The sequence below is a fragment of the Orcinus orca genome, chromosome 5, assembly GCF_937001465.1.
Source record: "Orcinus orca chromosome 5, mOrcOrc1.1, whole genome shotgun sequence".
NCBI classification, from domain to species: Eukaryota; Metazoa; Chordata; class Mammalia; order Artiodactyla; family Delphinidae; genus Orcinus; species Orcinus orca.
The window spans coordinates 9,292,273-9,317,801 of NC_064563.1; the positions used below are offsets into that span (position 1 = coordinate 9,292,273).

General features: G+C 36.9%; 1 protein-coding gene across 1 annotated transcript in view; it reads right to left on the reverse strand.

The window, feature by feature from the left end:
* The window catches only part of KCNH8 (potassium voltage-gated channel subfamily H member 8), a 388,857-nt gene that overhangs the window by 167,072 nt on the left and 196,256 nt on the right, over window positions 1–25,529 (reverse strand). The window contains exons 4-5 of the mRNA XM_004271920.4: window positions 7,372–7,499; window positions 2,045–2,285 (exon numbers count right to left, since the gene is read on the reverse strand). Coding sequence (XP_004271968.1) covers window positions 2,045–2,285; window positions 7,372–7,499 — 369 coding nt within the window. The remainder of the gene's footprint in view (window positions 1–2,044; window positions 2,286–7,371; window positions 7,500–25,529) is intronic.

Sequence of the window (25,529 nt, forward strand, 5' to 3'; positions counted from 1 at the left end):
TGACGGCCTGCCGAGAACTGTCTCTCTGGTTGTTTCAGCCCCATGGGGCCCAGAAACACAAGTTTCCCTGGCCACCAGAGCCAGGCTATCAAGGAGTAGGCACCAGTGGCTTTAGTGGGGTGGGGTATGCCCATCAACACTACCTACATAGAAGGAGCACAAAACTGGCACCTACTAGCCCCTCAGTCTCTGGAGAGAGCCTCCACCAGCTTCTGCCCCTCCAGCAGACACGTTAATATTAGCTAACACATCTCCTTCACATATGGTCTAGGCACTTTTCAAACTGCTGCTTGCACACTTGGTCCCAGGGTGAGTAAGTCTGTGAGTGAGCCCTTTAAGAGTGGAATCTCTGTTCCCTACAGCCCTTGGATACTTCTGGATGTAAGCCCCATTGGCTTTCAAAGTCAGATGTTTGAAGGGCTTGTCTCTCAGGTGCAGGTCTCAAGGGTTGGGGTCCTGATGTTGGGCATGAACCCCCTCACTCCTCAGGAAGAAGTTCCATACGTGTGAGATCCTTCCAGTCGTGGGTTGCCACACAAGTAGTGGCGTTTTTGGTGAGACCGAATCTTTGCCTCTCCTACCTTCTTCACGTGGTCCTTTTATCCTTTGTTGTGAAGGATCTGTTCAGCTAGTTTTCAGGTCTTTTTCAGAGGAAATTGTTCCATATACAGCTGTGTATTTGCTGTTTCCATGGGAGGAGGTGAGTTCAGGCTTTTCCTACACTGCCATCTTGAAAGGCCTCTTGTACAGTTTTCATTTTAAATTCTTTTTCAAACTGGAATGTTGTTACTTGCCATTTAACTGTGATTTAATATCCCTTATGCTTATACTTTTCCAATAAAGAATAGTTTAAGTTAAAAAAAAGGTTAAAGATAAGTTTCCTTGAGTTTGCAGCCTTACCAAGCTACCTAACTAGACAACATTGCCATCTAGTGGCCTAAACATACTACAGCCATCACCTTTGGGGTGGGAGTTGGGGTCCTAGCATAGGTCTGAGGGGTGTGTCCAGGAAGTGCAATGTTAACAGTGATGCCAAAGTCACATCAAGAACATACAAACTCTTCCAGAGCAAACACGTGAGACCTTCAGTTGGAGAATCCAAAGTTGTACCAGCTCCACAGAGAAAAAAGTACCACTGCCATTGAAACAATCTTTTGATCTGCCTCACTTATTTATTTCCTTTTCTTTGAACTTTTAGGGTCCATTTTTTCATTCCCTTGTTCACCTACTGCTTGAAAACATTTTCCAAACATTCTCTCATCTTTACGAAAAGGATGTTACCCTACATCGCCATGACCAGGTAAAGACGCAGGAATCAGACTGCTAATGGTGGTCAGGAACTCCACATGGGGGTCAGTCTGCACCTTCATGGAGAACTAGAATGAGCAAGCAAGAGCTCGGCTTTGGTCTAAACAAGACGATGCTTTAAGAGACAGGAAAATAGAAGACTTACAAGCATGGAGCAGATGCAGCTTCAACTGGGATTCCAAATATTCTAGAGATAAATATTCTTAGCAAACATCCCTTGGGGCCTCTCCTTTCGTTAAAATCAGATACTCAGGGTTTCTCCTGATTGACTAGAAGGTTTATGTAATCCGTTGCTTCTGCAACTAGGCCACCTATGGCAACCACCATCAACCACCGGAAAAGCACGATGGGCATGAAGAAACATGCCCAAGATGGGACCATTATCAGAACACCACTGATAGGTTCTTGCCAACCCTCATCTCTGACCCTGTCCAGGTAAGATCATAATAGAAGTTGAGAGTACAAACAAAACAGCCATTGTCTTTTTCAACCCACTTTTGATGAAATAAGGATAGAAACAAAAAACATCAGTTTAGATCTGTTTGAACAAAGGAACAGTAAGAAAGCTGGAAGAGGCAATTTTCAGAAATCCAAATATGTGCTTCTCCAAAATTTGCATAAGAGGCTGAGTCATGCCCATGCAAATGGATCTTAGTTCAAATTCATGTTAGAAAAATCTGGAACACACTTACTTCCCCTATGCAAATCTCCTAGGAAAACAGCCGTGGGTTCTTACCTATAATAAAAAGAATCTCCACTGCAATGTCACTGACTGTTGTGCTCCGAGTTGTCGATAGGTCATCATTGCCAATAAAGCAAACGTTGTAAGGTACGGTCACGGCAACATAAAACGTCGCCAATAGAATAAGCCAGTCCCAGCCGGCTTTGAAAGTGCTAAAATGCAAAAGTATGAATTTGGACTTTTTTGCATCAGAAACTTTATACTCCGGAAATGCTGGTTTATCTACAAAAACATTCTGTGGATAAAGACAAAAAGGAGAGAAGGGAGAAACACAACATTAGAAATAAGGAACACACAGCCTTAAACACATGGGGAGAATTATTTATACATACAATGTCAATACATCTTTTTTTTTTTTTTGAATTTTAGAATTTTATTTTTTTATACAGCAGGTTCTTATTAGTTATCCATTTTATACTTATTAGTGTATATATGTCAATCCCAATCTCCCAACAATGTCAATACATCTTACAAGTGACTTTTAGAAGTTGGTGATGCAAAAAGTAGACTTTTAAGTATGTTAAAATCGGGCAGAGATCTTTGTTATAAGTGACAGGAATATGCAGAGCGTAGTCACCAGTGTTAATAAGTGACTAATCCAGATTTTGTTCATGAAGAATAAAAAGATCGCTACCTAAAATGTCACCTAGAAACATCCAAAGTTGCAAGTATAAGCCTACATACATTATAAACACAAAGATACAGTTATGTTCCTACTGTCATGGGGACATTCCATATACTTATAGTTTTGAGATGACAGTCATTATCTAAAGAATATTTGGGGCCTGAAATACTTCTAATAGCAGCAAAGGTACCATTTTTTCTTCTCAAAAGGTTAGAGCTATATGATCAATTCAATTGTAAATAGCTGTTAACATGTCTTTCAAACTATAAGCAGGTTGTGCTGACTACATTGCATTTTGTATTATGGTTGTTGGTGAAGTTTCCAGCTGGGAACCCAAATCTCATAACCTTGATGGACATAGATTTAGTCTGGCACTGGCTAGCCCTTGTTAAGAGGGCAAAGCAAGAAACAGTTACTTAACAGTTATTATTCAAGTCATGGGAGGAGAAAGGCAATGTTCACTGTGCAGCTGATGAAATGCAGAATAGCTGGAGTTTTTATAACTGCAAAAGCACTTCACTTTGAAAGCAGTCCAAATTGAGGAACAATTCTCTTTATTGCTGTGAGACAAAGGGAGGCCCAACAATAGCGTGTGTGGCAATTTGACAGCCTATGACCAGATACTTGCAGACCTTGCTTTGACCTCAATTAATGAGAGATACAAGATAGGTAATGGAAACTTAAATTTGAAAGTTACGTTGAATGAACAGAACAGTTCAAAGTTCTTGAATACCTGTTACTTGCAGGTCGCAGTGTGTTTTCTTGTTTCCGGCACTGAAGGAAGGGCAAATTAATGTGGTATGTCCAGGGATTCCTAAAGTACTTGGAATCAGGAGCACAAGCTCTTTAGTGGAGACCCTCAGTGCCCAAATATTTCTGCTCCCTTAATATGAATGCCTCTCCTATCCTGCATCTCTCCTTGGTAGGCATTTACAACACACGTTGCTGCTTCCTGTTTATAATCTCACTCATCCCACAGGGCACCTCATAAAGCCAGGATTTTGTGGTGAGGGAGGGCCTGCTTCACTCCTTCCAGATGGTTCTTTGATGCCCATCTGTCACCATGTCTATGCTCCATTCAACTCCCTGACGTGACCTGCCTCCTTTGCCTCATTCTCTGGTTTCTAGGAACAGGTTCCAAAGGTGGATTATGACATAAAACTGAGGATGGAAGAAGAAAGTAACCCCTGTTGGGCCTCTCATCAAAGCTGAGGCTGGTGCATCGGAGAAGAGAGAGTTGGGGTCCATAAGTATAAATCTCAAGGTTGACAAGCACTTCTACTTACAATAGGACATGATGGATTCCAATACGATTTTTTTTCAAATATTTACTGCGATAACACATAACTAAAAGCCATGGAAGAATATCTCAATTTTTATCCAAATAAGTCTTTTTCTATCATGTTACAGAAATGAAATGTTTACTTTATTTGAGGGAGAAGCCACCTCTAGGAGTGAAGGTTGGGCAAACTCAAGAAGTAAAGTATTTTTTTATTGAATTATGTTGATTATACGAAGCATTAGTGATGCTGATGAAAAAGGTCAGCAATGTAATAGTTATCTCCACAAATCAGAAAATATATCACACTATTTCATTTTTATAGGCTACTTAAAATATAGGATTTAAGTTATTTTAAAATATACTGAGAATCCAATACATCTCAGATTAGACTTAAATTTTAAAAGGTTTTTCATTCAAATTCTGCATACATCCTGACACAATCACCTGAGTGAAGAAAAGAGATGTCCTTCTCCTCCTGCTTCTCTATTTGTAAAGTTTTATCAAAACCCTTTTGAATGGAAGGAAATTTCTAACAATTGGAAAGTGTGCTTTTAGCAAGTAAGGGGGAAAATACATATTATTTATAACCCTGAAACCTATGTTCCCTAAAGAATAATACAAACAACTATCCTTGATGTTAGTTATATATATTATTTATTCATTTTCAAGCCTATTGTTTAGTACCAATGGTGTTTGAGTAGTTTAACCTCTACCCTAGGTATTACTGAAACAGAGTAGTTAAGGCCAAAGCCTAATCAAGGTAATTGTTTCCTAAACTATTTTTGCAACATGTCTTTGAAATTAACATCCAAATGAACAAAGGGATGGGAAAATGTTTCTACAGTCATTACGCTGAGTAATTGCAAGGTAGCATATGCCTTCGATGACTACCAGCCCGGTACCCTGTTGGTAATATGTGGGCATCTAAAGCACTGTTCCTTCAAGCTCCCAAGGCTCCCATGTGATCTTTGGGTTGAAGACATTTGCATCATCCCAATGTCATGTAACAGACAGAGTAACAAATCAAGGAAACCAGAAATTAAAAACCTTTTCCAAGAGGTACCATGTGGCAAAGTTAGAGCCAGGATTAAAGGGTGTTACATCCTGATTCTCAGAGCTTGCTAATGGCCTGATGAGCTAATTTGTTCTGAGTTGAATCACACATTCCTATTCCACAGAATTGTATGAGAGAAGCAGCAAGGTAGGGGCAGAAGCACCGTGGCTTTGAGTCAGAAGATTCATGGATGGGTCCCACATCTCCTGGTTCTACTTTTGAGATCTCAAATAAGCTGTTCTTTTCCATCTTTAAATTGGAACGAATAAAAATCATATCTAGTAATGGCTTGCTGTAAGGATCACATGATATGATAACAGCAAAAAGAATTTGTAAATAGCAAAGAGCTACAAAAACATTAAGAAGTCTTTCTTTGGGGCACATGAATGTTAATATATCCAGAATTCCCCAAAGACTGATTGTCTAGCCAGTAAACCATTCAGATCATTGTTTCCTCTTCCCTCTTCTCTCTTTCTGTTGTCTTTTAGTCATTCTGCCTTGTTCTCCTTGAAAAGAGATGGTGAACAAGGCCAGTCCTGATTCCACATTTCCTTTTCAGAAATAAGATGTTACCTGTATTGTCAGATTCACTGTGCTGATTTGACACCTTTCCTTACCATGTATTATTTTAATGCTCCACCCTGATATTTCTACTTCTTAAATAAATGCAATTTAGCAAATTAGCCAAGGGGTGGGAGTTATGATTTTTTAAAAAAGATTTTTAAGTACTGTCTGTACTTTGTTGAATCAAAAGGGGAAAAACAGCATGTTCTGTGAATGCATTTTTAAGCTCACTAATACTTGGTACATTTAAATGACTCTGGACTAAATGCTAGAAGAGTGTCATCTTTCAGCATTACAGAATCTCAGGCTAATATTTGTTTAGGTGTTTTGCTGGCTGGCTTGCACAGAATCAACTCCAGGTGTGGTTACCTTTGTTTCTTCCTAGAACTTGTTTACTGTTACTAAGGCTGACTTGGTAACTGAAGGCAGGCATAACGAGGAAGCAGGGGAAGGATTCAGAGATCTAGTGGTGTGCATGGTTTGAAGTCTATCCCTGGACTCTCAGGAAACCAATGTGACATACGGGTGTCCCTAGAAAATCTTTATATTAAGCCAAGACAAACTAAACAGAATGTGACTCTTACAGCGGCGCATGGCAGATCAGCACCGGCATGGGTGATGGTCCTGGAGCACAAACAGATGCACATAGCTTGTCTGGTTTCCAGAGCGGAATCACACTGAAGCACAACCAGGCTGGCAGCCCTTTCATGTGAGATCGTGCCCTACACCTGGGCTGGTGCATCTTGCTCACTAAAATCAGGTAAGCGGATACTTTGTGTTTCTGATGCATGACTGCTTTAGCAAAGCATCCGAATGTCAGATTAGGTAGTCTCAAGCTCTCTGTGTACAATGAGATGCCAAAGACCCTCCTGTGTCCTTTACTCCCAGAATCTCGGGATCCGAGATCAATTCCAAAACAGCAATGGTTGTTTGATATGACTTTTTCTAAAGTCATTGGCAAGTTAGACCCTGAGTCTTGACGTCTGTTGCCCATAGTCACACATACCCCCAAAGTTCTATGTTCTGGAGATTCCGCAAGGCAGATTAATGACACTACCATCATTTGAAAAATCATCTTTGAATATCTACAACCAAACAGACAGAGTTCTGGATCTCCGAGTGAAGCCTCTTAGTTCTCAGAACCAATGATAAAATTAGCTGTGAAATCCTGGAGGACGTGTGTCACTTAAAACTCTACAGAGTCACCTTTTACAGGCACAGTTGACAGATAACCACCAGGTTTCAGAGAGGAGCCCTACCATAATTTACTAAGAGTGCGACTTTAAAAAAACCCATATAATATATGGCATGTCACTTCAAACCCAGTTCCAAGGTGTGAAATTTCCAACTCTGTGTTGCATAAAATGTAAATTTTCCAAATAAAGTAATGACTTTGATTTGTTCATGGCCCCCCTGGATGAAAGCATTCAGTGAAATTAGATAAAGTGCAAAACAGATGGAGCTAAAATTAAATTTGAGAAATTTTAACCAACAAACTATGGATGTGTAATATAACTTGTTCATAAAATGTAACCAGTCCCATTTGCAGTGTCCCTAGTGCCATATTGTACTGAAATAATATTTTATGCTGTGATAACACTATGATTAATCATTTTTATTACAGAAATGCCTCGTGACTGCTGACTTTTTCCAGTTTGTTTTTCATAGGAAAGCACAAGCCAAAGTGGAAAAAAAATCTAGCAAAGCCAATAAATGCATAATTGGAGGCTTTCTTTTGTGAATCAAACACTGCCAGGGAAAGTCTAGCATTCACTGTGTACACACACACCACCTACATTATTTATTTTCAATTTGTTCTTTTCTCTTCTTTGCAGGTGGCCAGAGATGTGATAAAGGACCGCTCGGCTCCGTCTCCGGGCTGAATCAAAGTGGGTCCCTGTTCTTGATTTCCCTTTGGCTTTGTCTGGGGGAAAATAAAACTCATTAAGCATCAATGAATGTATCATTTGACCCCAAGAATGTCATTTTGGCAGTTCCTTCTTAAGAGCACACAGTACATGTTTTTCAACACCTAAAATTATTTGCTGGCTCCTAATGACATTTAATAGAATTTTAGTTCCTTACAATTTATTTATTTTTATCATCATATTCACATCATTATTTTTAAAAATTAAAGTAAAACATACAAGAGCACAGAGAGACTTTCAAACAGTTCAGGAAAGCATTAAGCAAAAAACTCTTACTCCTTCCTTCCTGCCGTTCCACGTTCATATCCCTAATTCTACTTTCAACCTTTTTTTCTCAATTTTTTTCCAGAAAAATATCTAATACATATGCTATATCCACATTTATATTTATTTCTTTGCATAAATGGAAGTTTGCAATAAAAGTTATTTATATTTTACTTTTTCCACATCAAAGTAATGTAAATCATTTCTAATTTGCACATTATAGTTCTCTGCCATTCTTTTTTACAGCTAAGAGTGTACCATGTTAAGGATATAACTAGTCTTATTTCCTTTACTATTTCCCTATCATGAACATTTAGTTTGTCCAGGAGTTTTAAAAAATCTGTGTAGATAATCCTGCAATGAAAATTCTTAAATGCATAGAGCTGTGCATTGGTATGCCAAGATATTCAGTAAATAAATTACTAGGAGTGGATATGTACATTACAAATTTTGGTATACATATTCCAAATTTAATTCCAGCAACTTACACTCCCAGCAACATTGAGTGGATGTGTCTGCTTTACCACAGACATCAAAATTATGAAATATAAAATAAGAGTAGCCTAACATTTTAATAGCTGAAAGATGCCATAACATTATTTGAAGTTGCATTTTTAAAATGAGGAGTGTGGATAAACATTCACTTAAATATTATTGTCCAATTGCATTTATTCTTATGAAGTCTATTCGTATTATTTTTGTCAATTTTGAAATTAAGTTGGTACTTTCTATTTATTTGCACGAGCTCTTTGTATATTAGTTACCATTTTCTTATCACACATGCTGTTGACAATGATCCCCTTTTGTTACTTGACCTTGGATTTTTATTTATGCTGTATAAAAATTTTACATTTTTTATGTTGTCAGACTTATCATCTATAAATTTTTGGTGTCTAGACTTTATGTCCTGCATAACCAAACTGTCTTCACTCAAAAATTATTTTTAAAAAATCTATGTCTGCTTTCTTCCAACATGTTTATGTCTTCATTTTTTAATTTTAAACATTTAAATTTTTAATCCAATTGGACTCTATTTTAGTAAAATTAGGTAAGAATTCAGCTATTTTATTTTCTTTCCAAAGGCCTACTGCCAAAGAGAAATATATAAATTGACTCTATGAAATGAAGAAACATTTAGTGTTTATTTGGTCAGTTGGTGAACATATAATTTTATGCTTAATAAATTCTATATATATGACAATAATTGCAAAATATAAAAATTAAAAACTTTTAATCTAAGCTTCATCATCAAGCCTCTGTAGTACCTTGAAGGCTGTTTGATTCCTCTTCATAAAAATGATTTGGTTTGGTTGCTACACTGGGGAAGCCATGTAACTATTATTGATGGCCAGTGTGTGCCAGGCCCTGTTCTAGATCCTCAGTATTAACCGATTTCAATTAATCTTCATAAATACTCAGTGAGATAAGCATTATTATCCTCCATTTACATAGGAGAAAACTGAAAGGTCTAATATCGTGTCACATGACCACATGGCTAGTTAGGAGTAGAGCCAGTCTGTGAAGCCAGATTGGTCTAAATTCTCTACTTCCACATGTAGCCCAAGTCCTTTAATGACTTAAATCAATGTTCAAATGCTGCTTGGTGTTAAGTGTCACATAGATGAATGTGTCATAATCAGTGCCCCTCTCAGCCTGATCTCCAGGTGTTTCAAGGCCTTTAATTCCCGCCCCCCATTCTCAGTCCACACTGGGATGTTTTTAATGACCAGAAAATAGGATGCTTTTATTCATGGCAAAAGTCTAATCTGATGTTACATGTTTTTTCATTGCTCACCTTTTGCTTCAAACTTTGAAAGAATGTTTAAAATAGAATATATTACTATAGACCTGAATCAATAAAAACAGATTAACAAAAAAACACAACGTAGAAGATCAAAAGGGGTACTTTTTTTTTGGAAACTCGATTGAACAAAGCACATTTTATTGTATTACTAAACATTAAGGTTACGTCTTCATGTGTTAAGTTTTTTTGGTCTGCATAGAAGTCTTATAAGTAGCATCTGAAAATGTAATAATTAATCGATCAGGGTGTAATTTTTACATATATTTAAATTGGAAAATTGCCAGAGTTTTAAGATAGTGTCTACAGGAATGTGGTAGGAAAGGCCAGCAGGCTGCTTATGCAGTGTCCGTCGGTATGAAAATGACGGATGGAATTACAATGCTAACTACAAAATGGACCAGATTACAGATTTATGACAGTCAATAAGCCAAATCCCTTCTCTGTGGAGAAACCTAATTATGGGTGAGATATTCCAAATCAAACAACAGGACTTTTATAATCTTAAAAAATAATCCCTCAAAGGGAAATATCAGAGAAATGTATGTGTCTTGGTCTTGGTTCTAAGTGGAAGGGAGAAAGAAAAGGTTTCCTTGAAAAGTTTTCATCATGATTTAACCCTCATGCAAGATTGGGATTGAAAATCATTCCACTTAGGTGATCGAAAATCTCCCAGGCAAAGGAATGAATTTAAAATGGTCCTGGGTTGGTAGCTCCCAAATGAAAAAAAAAAAAAAAAAATCAAAAATAGCATTGGGAACAACTCACTTAAATAAAAAAATAGTCTTGACAGTGAAACTCATAATTTTTTCATATAAATACAAACACATAAAATATACATATGAAATACATTTGAAACACAAGTGTGTTTGTGTGTATAACTAGAAACAAGCCAAATGTCCATAAACAAAAAAGAAATGCATAAATGGTTGTATAGTTATGACATAGGATGTTAAAATTCCATTAAACTAGACTTAGTGAGAATAATTGGAAAATGAATGAAATGGTGCCCCTACCTGTTGGCACAGAAAGATGTCAAAAACACAATGCTAAGTACAAAAGCAATAAAGATGAGCACTGACAACATGGCAACATTTTTATAATATTCACACACATGCAAAACTAAGTAATATACCATCTAGGGAAATGTATGTGCTACAAAACTACCCATAATCATATGACTACAGCAAATTGCAGAGACTGGAAAATGTAGTCTCTAGCTGGGTTACCATGTGCCTTACTAAATGGAATTAGTAAAATTATGTTTTGTTAAACTGGATTTGGGGTGTATGGGGATTTTTAAAAATATTTTCATATTATATGTATTACAGATATTATATTTTTGAATGTAAAAAATATTTCACAACAAATAACGGACAAGACTAAAGTGGAATTGGACCATGTAGCAGTGGGACCTGACCAGATTCCTTAGAGACGGGGTGGTTAGGGTGAGGCATCAATTGCTTAAGATGAATGACTCAGGGTTAAAACCTGAAGGAGGAAGAGTTATTAATAAAATGAGGGGTGGCAGAGGGAAGAACATTCCTGAGAGCAAATAAAAGGTGTGAGAACCTTGGTCAGAAGGGAGCTCAGTGTCTTGGAAGAACTCAAAGAAGTCCTGGAGGGTTGGGATATAGAGAATGGGAAGAAGAGAAGAAAAAGGGAAAGTAGAAGGTAGGCAGAAGCTCACTTCACTTTTCCTCAGACTATGTCAGCCACACTGAACTGTAGACAAAGCTGGGGAATACAGTCTCTAGTTGGGCAGTCATGTGCCCTGTTAAATCATAGTCCTGTATGAAAGGGTCTCTCAGACACAGGATAAACCTGTATGGTCACCTCTATAACTATGGCTTGCTCTAAGAGAAAACCAAATAAGAGTCAACCAGAGGAATATACAAGTGAAAGAAAGAAATGAAAAGGAAAAGAAAGTTTAGAAAATATATGATCAATAAAACCAAAGGAAGATAAAAGTGTTAAACTTCTGGCAATTGTATTCAAGGAAAAATAGAGACAACATCAACAATGTTAAGAGTTTTAAAAGGACCATAAATTGAGAAGACTTTTTAAATGATGAGATTACTTTGTGCAAGAATCTATCAGTATAGTTTTCTAGATTAAATGAATACTTTGGGGAGGGTAGTTAATTCCCAAAATAGGTCCCCAAAGTGGTAAAAACCTTGAGTACCAATAACCATGGAAGGAAGCAGAGAAAGAGACCATTTCGTTCATACTGTTTATCACCCTCACTAAAGGCTATTTCAGATGGTTTTAAAGGTCAGGGTTATCAAGCCTGAAAGGAACAGGTAATTTTTTTTATTGAAGTATAATTGATTTGCAATGTTTCAGTTGTGCAGCAAAGTGATTCATATATATATATATAATATCTTTTTTAGATTCTTTTCCATGATAGGTTATTACAAGATATTAAATGTAGTTTCCTGTGCTATACAGTAGGTCCTTATTGTTTATCTATTCTTTATATAGTAGTGTGTATCTGTTAATCCCGAATTCCCAATTTATCCCTCCCCCCACTTCCCCTTTGGTCATCTTAAGTTTGTTTCCTACGTTTGTGAGTCTATTTTTGTTTTGTAAGTAAGTTTATTTGTATCCTTTTTAAAATTCCACATATAAATGATATCATATGATATTTGTCTTTCTCTGTCTTACTTCACTTAGCATGATCATCTCTAGGTCCATCCATGTTGCTGCAAATGGCATTATTTCATTCTTTTTTATGGCTGAGTAATATTCCATAATATATTACACCACATCTTCTTTATTCATTCATCTGTTGATGGACATTTAGGTTGCTTCGTGTCTTGACTATTATAAATAGTGCTGTTATGAACATTGGGGTACACATATCTTTTCAAATTAGAATTTTCATCTTTTCCAGATATATACCCAAGAGTGAGATTGCTGGATCATACAGTAACTCTATTTTTAGTTTTTTAAGAACCTCCACACTGTTCTCCATAGTGGTCGCACCAATTTACATTCCCACCAACAGTGTAGGAGGAGGAACAAATAATTCTTTTAAAGCTTTGGAGAATATAAAAGCCTGAAAATTTCTGAATTCAATCTACAAGTCCAGAAAAGTCTGATACCACAACTAGGTGAGTATAATACAAAAGGTAACCATATACCACTTTGAATATACATGCTAAAATCCTAAACAATACATTAGTAAACTGAATATAGAAGTGTATTAAAAGAAAATGTACCATGCTTATTGGGATTTATTCCAAGGATGTTTCCATTTTAGGAAATCATTATATAATTAATCGGATTTATAAAGAAGAAAACCCATGTCATTATCTCAGTAAACACTGATTTTTTAAACATAACTCCATAAATATTCTTTTTTAAAAAATAACTTTGTAATAAGCAAGCTATAGAAGGAAGGAATTTTCTTTAACTTGATAGAAAATATCTATGAGGAACCAAGGGAAAACTCATATTTAATGAGGTGACATTAGAAGCTTCATAGTTTCTGCAACTTATAAAATGACAAAAATTTCCCCCCAAAATGGAAAATGAAGTCAATGTAAACCCATTATGGAAGTTTTTGAAAATAAAGAAAAATAAAGAAATAAAGAATGCCTGGTTGTTTTCAATAACGATTTCATGCATTTCCTTCTAAATTTTTACTGCATTTATTGTTTTACTAACTCATTTGCAACTACATAACATATACACATTTATTCCTTGAATATTAAAAAATAATACATGTACATTTTACAAAATTTAGAAGTGTAAACAGTATAAAGCAGAAAATGAATCTGTTTCATAATACAACCTCCCAGAAATAATTTAACATTTTGGTGAATTTATTTTGTTCTAGGATTTCTTTCTTTTCTTTTTTTCACATCACTGAACTCGTAGCATGTAACTAATCTTAAATATAATTAACACAGAATAATCACAGATTTTTAGATACGGAAAAATACCTGCCAAAAGACATGGGACTGGATGGTAGCTTTACTTGATTAAGAAAAATGTCTGTAACTCAGTTCATTCAATATGGATTATATATATATAGTATATATATAGTATATATATAAAATTATTTTCAAAATGTACAGAATATTCTTTTCAAGGTTGCAATGCAAATGGTCATTTGTTCATGAACTAAGCCTTGCTTCCGTGATGGGAAATGAAAAACGTTGAATGATTCTGCTGGCAGAATTGTAGTGATGCTGTGCTACACAACCAGATGCCCCCTCAGAATTAAAAGGGTTAAGTCTCGGGCTTCCCTGGTGGTGCAGTGGTTGGGAGTCCACCTACCAGTGCAGGGGACACGGGTTTGAGTCCTGGTCTGGGAGGATCCCACAGGCAGTGGAGCGTCTAGGCCCTTGTGCCGCAATTACTGAGCCTGCGCTCTAGAGCCTGCAAGCCACAACTACTGAGCCTGTGTGCCACAACTACTGAAGTCTGTGAACCTAGAGCCCATGCTCCGCATCAAGGGGGGCCACCGCAATGAGAAGTCCGCGCACCACAGAGAAAAGTGGTCTCCGCTCGCCACAACTAGAGAGAGCCCGAGTGCAGCAGCGAAGACCCAATGCAGTCAAAAATAAATAAATTTTTTTTTAAAAAAGGGTTAAGTCTGTGGTGGCTGGGAGTATGCCGGCCCAGAGCCCTCACCTCTTAGCCCTCAGTCCTTTCTGGCATTGCCTTCAGCTGAAGGAAGTGACCTTGATCAAGATCATGCCCCTTTCCCATTGCAGCCTGCATCCAATGATGGGTCAATATGGGTGTGTAACAGGAGGTCCCCCTCTCCAACCCTGAAGGACACACAGCTTTAGCTGGTGGTGTACCTGGAGTGGGCAAAGTATCTTGTTGCAACTTCATTGCAGCCCAATTTCTTCCTCTGCTCCTTCCTTCCTTCTCTCCCGTTATACAAGTGTTGAGCGTAAGAGGATTGCCTAAAAACTTCCCACAATCTCCATCTCAGACCTGCTTCCCAGAGATCCTGACCTGCATCAACAGTGTTGCAGCTTTACCCTTGTTCACATGGTCTGAATAAACACAGCTGGTTGGTGTTTAAGTGGTGATTACCCTCTGAACTGTGGGGTAAAGGAGGTGCCCCAGAAAAAAATATTTACTATTTGTTATGTGAACTAAGACTGCCACCTGCCATATAAGTAAACAAAGGATGTTGCAGCCACCAAGACATCACATGACAGCCTCCCCAATGGTGAGCCCTGAGGGAACTCAGGATGGAAACAGGATGCCAATCATCTAGCAGTCAACTGCTGCAGCCACCCTGAGGAGACTCTGGATGAGAAAGCACAGGATGCTGGCCCCAGGTAGCTGAAGTGCATATCAGAGCAATGATTTCAGTGAGCCCAGACTCTTGCATCTTCCCATACACAGAAAAGGACTAAGTTCCTTAACTTGAGATATCTGGTTTTCTTTAATTAACAGTAAACTTTTGATGTTCCAACTACCTGGTCTTTTGTTGAAAAAAATCCTATATATCCTGGCTCCACCCCCCCACCCCCCTTGCTTCTTCAGAACAGTTTCTCAGAGTTCAGAGGCTTAAGTCCTCAGAATGTCCACCACATAAAACATAACTCTCAACTTCTAGGTTGTGCGTTTTTTTTCAGTTGATAGTTATGATACATAGAAATGACTAGAAGGGAAAGAAGAGTAATGTAGTGAATTGTTACAGGACTTGGTTTATTCCATGAATTGAAGAATCCCTCTGGATTTAATATATGATGGGTCCAAACTGGTTTAGGAAAGACATAAATTTATAACTTCTACATCCTTAGATTTATAATTCTGAATCATTTCTATTGGCTGGAATACATCTTTAAGTAGTTTTTTTTAGGAGACATTTTTGGGTTATGTATTTTATGGTTTTCCATATACTGAATTCTGCAATCGTCTACTGTGACTTTGCTAGCCTGAGAATGTCACAAAAACCTGCCAATATCTGGGTCTATCAGATGGGTCGTGTGCTGGGGCAGGGCAGGGGGAGCATCCAAACCAGGTGTAGGCAATAAGAAGTGTTGACTGTAGAAAATTTAAAAACAATAATCCAACCACATTTGGTCAGCTTTTTATTACTGTCACGTGCTGGTAATTTAAAATAATTCCAGTGACAAAAGATTCTTCCTCAACCCCAAATCTTTTGTTAATCTTGATTCAAAACAATTCCTGTGGTTATTGTTCAATTTTAATAATACATGTAAGTTTCAAAATTGGCACATTTATAGTACAATTACACACTGGGAGAAAATATTTCCAAATCACTTATCTCTAGAATACATAAAGAACTCCCCAAACTCAACATTAAGAAAACCTCACAATCCAGTTAGAAAATGAACAAAACACACGAAGAGATATTTCACTTAAGAGGATACAAGAATGGCGAATATTCACATGGAAAGGTGTTCAATATCACTAGTCATTAGGGAAGTGCAAATTGAGACTATAATGAGATATCACTGCACACCAACCGGAAGAGCTAAAATTAGTGACAATACCAAATGCTGGTGAGGAAGTGGGGGTACCGGGTATTTCACACATTGCTGATAGAAATGTAAAGCGATACGGTCACTCTGGAAAATAGTTTGGCAGTTTCTTGAAAAACAATAACTAAATATATACTTAACCCTGCAAACCAGCAATTATATTCCTGGGCAATTATCCCAGAGAAATGAAAACTTATGTCCACACAAAAACCTGTGCACAGCTGTTCATAGCAGCTTCATCTGTAATAGCCAAGAACAGGAAACAACCCAAATGTCATTCAGTCAGTGAATGGTTAAATAAATTGTGGTATATCCATACTATGGAATACCATTCAGGAATAAAAAGGAACAAAATATTAATGTATTCATAACTTGGATACATCTACAGGGCATTATATTCAGTTAAAAAAAGCTAATCACAAAAAGTTACATACTACATGATTCCACTTATGTAACATTCTCCAAATATTGGAGGTGGGGAACAGACCAGCAGTAGTCAGAGGGTAGGGGGGTGTATGACTCCACAAGGGTAGCAAGAGGAAGATATTTATAGAGATGAAATAGTTACGTATCTTGATTATGGTGGCGGTCACACAAATCTACCCTTGTGACAAAATGGCATAGAACTATACACACATAATGTCCCAAGGCCAATTTCCTAGTTTGGGTATTATACTATAATTATGTAAGATGTAACCATTGGAAACGACTGAGACCTTTCTCTCTCTCTACTATCATTGAAAATTCCCATGAATCTATAACTTTTTCAGAATAGAAAGTGAAAGGGATATTTTCAGGTTACATCTGGATATTGCTTTGTTTTTACTGATTTTTGAGTGCAGCATATTGAGGCCTTTTAATTGCTTTCAACATGTGAGAATCTAAGCTGCATGGAAGCCTGGAGCTGGTGCCTCATCTCAGTGATGCTGGTGGCCCAAGAGTCTGTGTCAATTTGGGGAAAGAATCCTTCCTCAAAACATATTACTTCCATCTGAGACAGGATGGGACCTGGGACACTTTGCTGCAATGCTTGCACCTGGACAAACGTCTCCTTGAGTAAGAAAATACAAAGAAACTATAAGGGACTAAAAATAACTGCATGCATATGCAGCTGGGGCAAATTATGGACAACAAGATACAAAAAGACCAAAAAACCCAACTGCAACTTCTGAAGAGCCGGGAGCAAAAGCAGGGCACTGCACATGCCCCCTGCACTCAACACCACCAAAGGGGCGGGCAGACCACCTAGGCCACACCTCTGGCCCAACCCCAGGGACACACCCCTACCCTCACCCCCATGTAAGGAACCAGCTCGCCCCTCGCCCCCGGGAAGCAAGCAAGGGAAACTGTTGCTTGTTCTCGCTCCCCCTTGCTGTAGCAGGGGCCCCAATAAAGCCTTGCCTGAACTTCTTGTCTGGCCTCTAGTCAACTTCTATTGATTGGGGAAGGCCAAGAACCCTGGTTGGTATCACATCTATTATAAATTTGTTACACTGAACTGATCTTGTCAGAATATGACACTTGACTGTCATATGCCAGAAAATTTATTATAAAATATAAAAATTTACACATTTACAAATCACATCATTGATTTCACCTCTTGTCTTTTTTAGTCTATTTTTCAGAGAAATCCTTAAAGACCACTGTGCATAAGACTAGAGACTATATTTTACAGAGTTATGTATATTTTATACCACTTCTGATGTAATTATTTTTAGTTTATTTATTTACATTATGAAGTAAACATTTAATTGAGCATAACATATATACCAAAAAAAGACAAATTAGAGTGTGCAGCTTGTTTTCTGGTTGGTACTGATCTTGAATATCTAAATCAGAGAAAGATTATATATATATATTACCCCACTGGTTCTGTTTCTCTGTAGAACTCTGTCTCTGGTATAACCATCACCCAGCTTCAAGTATGAATACAAGTACTGACTTGTTTATTTCCATCCATTTTACTCATTCAGATTTTTGGGGGGCAAATTCAAGGCATCATATCTTTCTATGTGACCTATTGATCTATCTATCTACTTACATACATATACATATTCATATACATGATTAAAACAGAATCACAATATCTATCACATTAATATATAACCATAATATTTTAACATTATCAAGTATCAAGCCATTGAGGAACTGTGTTTTTTAATTGGGATCCTTAGATTCACGGGATTAGGGGAGGTGTTGTAGGGATGGAAATGTGCTGAGTGTGGAACAGGAAAAAATCAACAGGTAATACACAAGGCCAAGTCCCATTTCTGTGTGTCTATTTTAGAAATGGGTTTCTGAATGACATTTTATTGAATAAAAGAACTCTGTCATTTAAAAAAATGGAGGGCTTCCCTGGTGGCTCAGTGGTTGAGAGTCCACCTGCCGATGCAGGGGACACAGGTTCGTGCCCCTGTCCGGGAAGATCCCACATGCCGCGGAGTGGCTGGGCCCGTGAACCATGGCCACTGAGGCTGTGCGTCCGGAGCCTGTGCTCCACAACGGGAGAGGCCACAACAGTGAGAGGACAAAAATAAAAAAAAAAAAGGAAATTACTGAATAAGTAATCTTGAATCAAAATTAAAAAGTAGTATACTAAAGGGGATAGCAGGAGACAGCAGGGGAGGGATTAATTAAGAGTTTGGGATTAACATATACACACTACTATATATAAAACATAACCAACAAGGACCTACTGTATAGCACAGGGAACTCTACTCATTGTCTTGTGGTAACCCCTAATGGAAAAGAATCTGAAAAGAATAGGTGTGTGTGTGTGTGTGTGTGTGTGTGTGTGTGTGTGTGTGTGTGTGTGTAACTGACTCACTTTGTTGTACACCTGAAACTAACACAACATTGTAAATTAACTATACTTCAAATAAAAAGAAAAGGTTAATAAAAAAAGTAGTATTCTACTTTTTTTAAAACTAGGAAAAAATATACACGTAGTATAAAAGTATACTGGATAATCCTTTACATAATTTCTGGTCTAGAAAACACATTATTAAATTGTTTAAAAATCTTGTTACTCATAACTTAGTACAGAGATAGGGGTAGGTCAATTACTAACTGTAGCTAGTGTTAATTAGTTGATTTCTTTATTCATGTAGTTGATATATTCACTTCAGTTCTTCTGGTTAAGGAATTTAAGTAACTGGGGAAAGTTTGGGAGGAGCCTTTATGCAAGAATTGGATAAAGTGACAAAAGGAGAATTGTTTTAGAATTCAATGGCAGGACTTCAATTTCCTTTGAATAGACCCCTTATTGAGTTAAAAGAAATCAGAATAATGCCAGAGGATTTTTACATGAGCAGGTAGTTTTCCCCTGGGAGTGAGAAGAAGAACTATCTAAAATAATTTAAAAGTCCGAAATGTCCAAGCAGCAAAACAGCAGGAAATAAAGTGAGGGACTGAGTAAACTAATATTAATAATTTAAAAAGTATTAAAAATTATAATAGATTCTAGGTATGAAGATCAAGATTAAATTTCCATAAAAAAGCAATAAAATTCCTTTGCAAAACTTAATAAATCAAATTACAAAATGACAAGAATTTTTCACTTTGATATTTGTTAGAGCAAATTTATATTTATCTACTTTTATTTATTTTATTTTATTTAACATCTTTATTGGAGTATAATTGCTTTACAATGGTGTGTTAGTTTCTGCTTTATAACAAAGTGAATCAGCTATACATATACATATATCCCCATATCTCCTCCCTCTTGCATCTCCCTCCCACCCTCCCTATCCCACCCCTCTAGGTGGTCACAAAGGACAGAGCTGATCTCCCTGTGCTATGCGGCTGCTTCTCACTAGCTAGCTATTTTACATTTGGTAGTATATAAAAGTCCATGCCACTCTCTCACTTTGTCCCAGCTTACTCTTTCCCCTCCCTGTGTCTTCAAGTCCATTCTCTATGTCTGAGTCTTTATTCCTGTCCTGCCCCTAGGTTCTTCAGAACCATTTTTTGTTGTTGTTGTTAGATTCCATGTATATGTGTTAGCATATGGTATTTATTTTTCTCTTTCTGACTTACTTCACTCTGTATGACAGTCTCTAGGTCCATCCACCTCACTACAAATAACTCAATTTCATTTCTTTTTATGACTGAGTAATATTCCATCGTATATATGTGCTACATCTTCTTTATCCATTCATCTGTTGAAGGACATTTAGGTTGCTTCCCTGTCCTGGCTATTGTAAATAGTGCTGCAATGAACATTGGGGTACATGTGTCTTTTTGAATTATGGTTTTCTCGGGGTATATGCCCAGTAGTGGGATTGCTGGGTCATATGGTAGTTCTATTTTTAGTTTTTTAGGGAACCTCCATACTGTTCTCCATACTGGCTGTATCAGTTTACATTCCCACCAACAGTGCAAGAGGGATCCTTTTTCTCCACACCATCTCCCGCATTTATTGTTTGTATATTTTTTGATGATTATCTATCTACTTTTAAAAGTTGATAATTGTTACAGCTAGATAATGAATGCATGGGATTTTATTGTAATAATATATTTTCTACTTTTTTTTCTGGATTAAAATTTTTCATAACAAAAATGTTTTAAAACATATTAAAAAGACATCAAAATTTGTGGTTATAATCTAAGCAGGTACCAAACCACTAGCCATTTTGATTCTTAAAAGTGAACAATCCCTATATTTGAAAATTAAAATATATAAATATTAAAATCAGAAAAAATATTCACCAAACAGTTAACAGAGAAGGAGGAGAGGCAAATGGAAGAGTAAATATTTCTATTTTTTTAAAAATCTATGCTTTTTAACGATACAGGTAGAAACACATTTTCAGAAAATATCACAGAAACAAAAATGCTTTGATGAGTGATTCTCTGAATCCTTTGAATTCATGAAAGTGTCTTTCAGATATAAATTCAAATAACTGGACCAAGGCTGGGGTAATTATTTTTTAGTGAGCACCAGCGATTTCACAGAGAGAGCTGTGTGTACACAAATCAGAAATAACACAGCAATCTGCCAGAGGACACTGCATTTCTGCTTTTTACTCCATTTCTTTCAGTTGAGTGTTGCTAGTTAAGTAGAAAACAGAGAAACTGGGAGAAAACTTTTGGCCCAGGTTCCTGGGATCATGCTAAATAATTTAATTTTAACTGTTATAAAAATATTACGATGATCTACACGGGGAAGATGTGAACTGACTTTTGCTTTTGGATTTAGAGGATTTTAGATGCAGCAAGACCAAACAAATCGCGTTTAGCCATAAAACCTCTAATGGATTGGTAAGAACTGGCCTCTAATTACTTACTCTTTTAGGACATAGTTCTGACCATATTTATCAAGGACATAAATAAATCTAGCAACACACACTAATGAAAAAAATTTCCTGCATATTCTAAATATAACAAATATTATGATAGACACAGAATTCTCTTATCCACAATTTATTTTTCTAAATGCTTTGTCACATACTGGTTAGGAGTTTCTTTTATGGAAATTCTAATCACACAAAATAATGCATGAATCAAGCAAGATAATGTGCTTTCTTCACCCTGTCCTCTCAAAAATGGCAATCAGTCAATTGTCCCTAATCATTGCTATTAGTTTCTGCTTATTCTTCCCCCCTACGGGATTTATCAAGACATCGAGTAATGCAGTTTCTAGAATCTCACACGGATGGTGTGGCCCTTGACACAAGTTTTTAATGCTTCTTTGGGTGTTCTGTAGAATAATTCAAGTCAACGTGTTTGTACTGAAAAGTGCCAATAGTTTAGTTGTAATTATAGTGTGTGAAATCTGGAGTGAGTAGTTGGGAGGAAGATGGTTTAAAAGACCCCAAAAATTATTATGCAGAATAAAACTGATGGAAAAAGAGATAGATTAAAACACAAAGTTGTAAATATTAGGCACCAGAAACACAATCTTTTAGAAGAAAAAGGATTTTATGTGGACCTAGGAACACACAAGATGGATTACTTAGGCAAGAGGAAACATGAGCCAAGGCTTAGGGGTAGCAATAGCGGGATAATTTCAGGAAAGAATAAGGCAATCAGCATAAGAGAATAGTAATTTTCAAAATGCTCTATAAAGCTTGAAGCATTTTTTTTTGGAAACTGTCAGAGGGCTTAGGACAAATGCATGTGATTATTATAAGTGGTTTTTAGAAAGTTTCAAAAATTTTTCTCTTCCAGAAAAAGGTAATGAATAGAAAAACTGGGAGAGAGAGGTAGAAACAGGGAAAAATAGAGGAATTTTTAGCATTTATTGAGCATCTATCATGTTTCAGTTAATCACTGTGGATAAACTATATTAATATAGACCTCATGTTAACCCTATCAGGTAATTTTTATCCTCTCTACTTAGTGCATGAGGTAGGAGAGCTGATGTACCTTGTTCAGTGTCATACAACCAGGAATAAGTGCCTCTGGCATACATTTGGAGGTCTATATGTCTCTAAAACCCATGTATTTTCCACTAAACATACTGCATTAAAGAGAATGATGACAACCATTCACCCCTTATAAACTGAGAAACCGTTGATTCCACTGACCCTGACAGAAAAAATATGAAAAGGGAGTCAGGAGGAGAAGGTGGAAGATGTGGTGAGATGGAATGGTTTCCCAGAGGGTGGCAGACTGCAGATATGGCCACCAAACAAGCCTCACATTCTTATCCATACATACCTCTCTCCTAATCAAAACACAGAATTTATTTCCTCTCCCCTTGAATTTGGGCTACTCCTGTGACTTTCTTTGACCAACAGAATATGGCAGAAGAGATAGTGTGTGACTTCTGGACTTATGAAGCTTCTGTATTTGCCCTCTTTGGGATGCAGCCTTCATGTAAATTAGCAAGGACTCAAATACTGAATAACAGAGAATGATAGATAAAGATGGAGGTAGATAGAGAGGGAGGGAGGGAGAGAAACCTAGACAACTCCCAGTCATTACATCCTCCTTCATTAGGGCACCAGATGTGTGAAATCTTTAGAATGTTCCGGTCCCAGGTGAGGTCCAAGCTAATAGCAGCTATATAAGTGACTCCAGCCAACACTATTTGGAACAGAAGAACCGTATAGCCTACCCCAAGAATCACAAGAAATAATAAAAGTGTTGCTGATTCCAAGTTTGTGGGAAATTTGTTATGTAGCAAAGGCTAACTGATACACCTAGTTTTGGGATCCTGGAGTGGAGGAAACAAATCATCAGGAAAAGATGAAAGACAGAGCAATGGAGTAGTGTTACCTTAGTTTCTATCTTTATTCAGATCCCTGAGCCTATATCTGACCTTAAAGAATACCTCTATTAAAAGACAAATACTCTCTGGAAGGGAGACTGGGCTTCTTAGCAAGGATTAGTTGACAACCAAAAGCATCAACATATGGCACAGGACAGAGAAAAAGGTTCTATTTAAGCCTGACCCAGAAAGAAGAGTAAGAAAGGACCAGAGAGAATTCAATCCTTGCAGAGCCTTGGCCTTGCCATACCTAGTTAATATCAGTACCATCACCTCCACAATCACCACTAATCATAATCATTTACTGTGATTATGATTGACTTACAACCACCTACTTTATGCAAATATTACCCTAGATAACATCTAATTTATTTTTTCTCTAATTCTCATAGTGACTTTCTAAGGTAGGCACTGGCCCATTTTAAAGATAATGAAACTAAAGCTCAGTAAGTTTAAACAACTTGTCCAAATCCTTGCTGTTTACAAGAGGTAGCATGACAATTAGATGTAGTTCTGCCCAATTCCAAAGCCTTTGCCCTTTGCCTTTGTCATTTAATTTCTCATAATTTATGGGTCCTTTTCTCTTTAGGGCTATCAAGCCCCCCCAATTTTTTTTAAAATGTTGGTAATTGATTTTGAAAAATAAGTCCTATAGGAAATTGGTCCATATTTTAGAGTTATAGAATACATTAAACATTACTTAACATGAGAAACAAGTTTATAGGCATTCTAATGTAGAAATTCATTAAAGATGAAAAAATAATTTTAAAAAGTTTGCCTTGATAATTTGTAGCAGTAACAATTTTATCACAATCATGATGGATCCTGAAATAATCCAATATTTTTCTCACTGTCCTCAATGTCCTGCATTAAAATTTCTTAGTGCCTTTTTGTTCTGGGCTCTTCTCGGGCTCATAGAAGGCAAAGCAACAAAGTCTTGGCCATCCATTGAGTCAGTGAAGGGACAGAATAGGATATCTGTGAGTAATTCAGGCCAGGAAGAAATGTTCAGGAATTAAAGTGTAGGGGTAAAGGAGAAAAAAGGAAGAACAGACAATAAAAACATATGCCAACTCCTTGCCTACAAGATCAACAAATAGATTCAACTTATTCATCCAATTTTAAAGCATCTATTTATCCTGTGCCAGAGCTGCAGAGACAAAGATAAATAACTCACATTTCTTGACCTTAAGGAAAAGTAAGCAGTCTGATTTATCTAGACAAAAGGTGTGCTGAGAGATTTGAAGGTGATCCAACTAATTCATGGAGGTCCCAAGATAAGGTGCAATTCACTTTCCCTTCTGAGATGTAACTCCATCATTGCTTCTCTGCATGCAATCTCTGGTTGAAGAGCAGAGTCAATAATACAATACTCTTATTGCAACCATAGCATGATATAAACAACATGTACACAAGAGCTGTAGGAACAGAGAGAGGAGTCATTTATGGAAGACTGTTTTATATCTAAATGATGGGCTTCCTTAGAAAGCCTGGCATAATAATGCACCACTCAAAAATACACCAATTAATTTACTTCAAAATTCAACTATTAAAGAAATGGTTTTATTATTAATAGGATCCCTCTTCTATTCCTTAATGCTAAACATATGTTATAGAGTGATGGCTTGGTGGCTGTCTACTAATGCCTCTCAACGGGGGAGTTTTTGACAACGCCTGGAGACAGTCTGGGTTCTCAAAACTGGGGTGTGGGTGTTACTGGCATCTACTGGGGAGAGACCAGGGATGCTGCTAAAAATTCTACAATACATAAGACAACCTTCTACAATAAAGAATTAATCTGAACCAAAAATGTCAATGGTTTCAAGGTTGAAAAAACCCACCTGTATGTCATTTTTACATGAACTTTAAAGACTTTTATATAATCCAATCACAAAATGATGCAACAAACCATATACAAAAGGTGAATTAGCCTTAAGGAAATTTTTAGCTTTATTTATTTTTTCAAAATAAGGAGAGTTGCACAGAAGCCAAATAACTTGAAATAAATAAATTACTTAATTTCTTTTAAATCTTTAGATCATGCATTAATAATCAGGGTGACATTATTCAATTCAGGGACAGTCATGTCTCAACTGGTCCATGTTTCTCTAGTTATACCCATCAATTCACCAAATAATGATCTAAGCCTCTGACAAATTTAGAGATTGTCTTTTGAAGCAATTCTTACAGACATGGGGGCAAACTGTAAGATATTCTCTTGATTTTTTTCCTTAAAACAAAAATGATAGCATCTCACTCACTT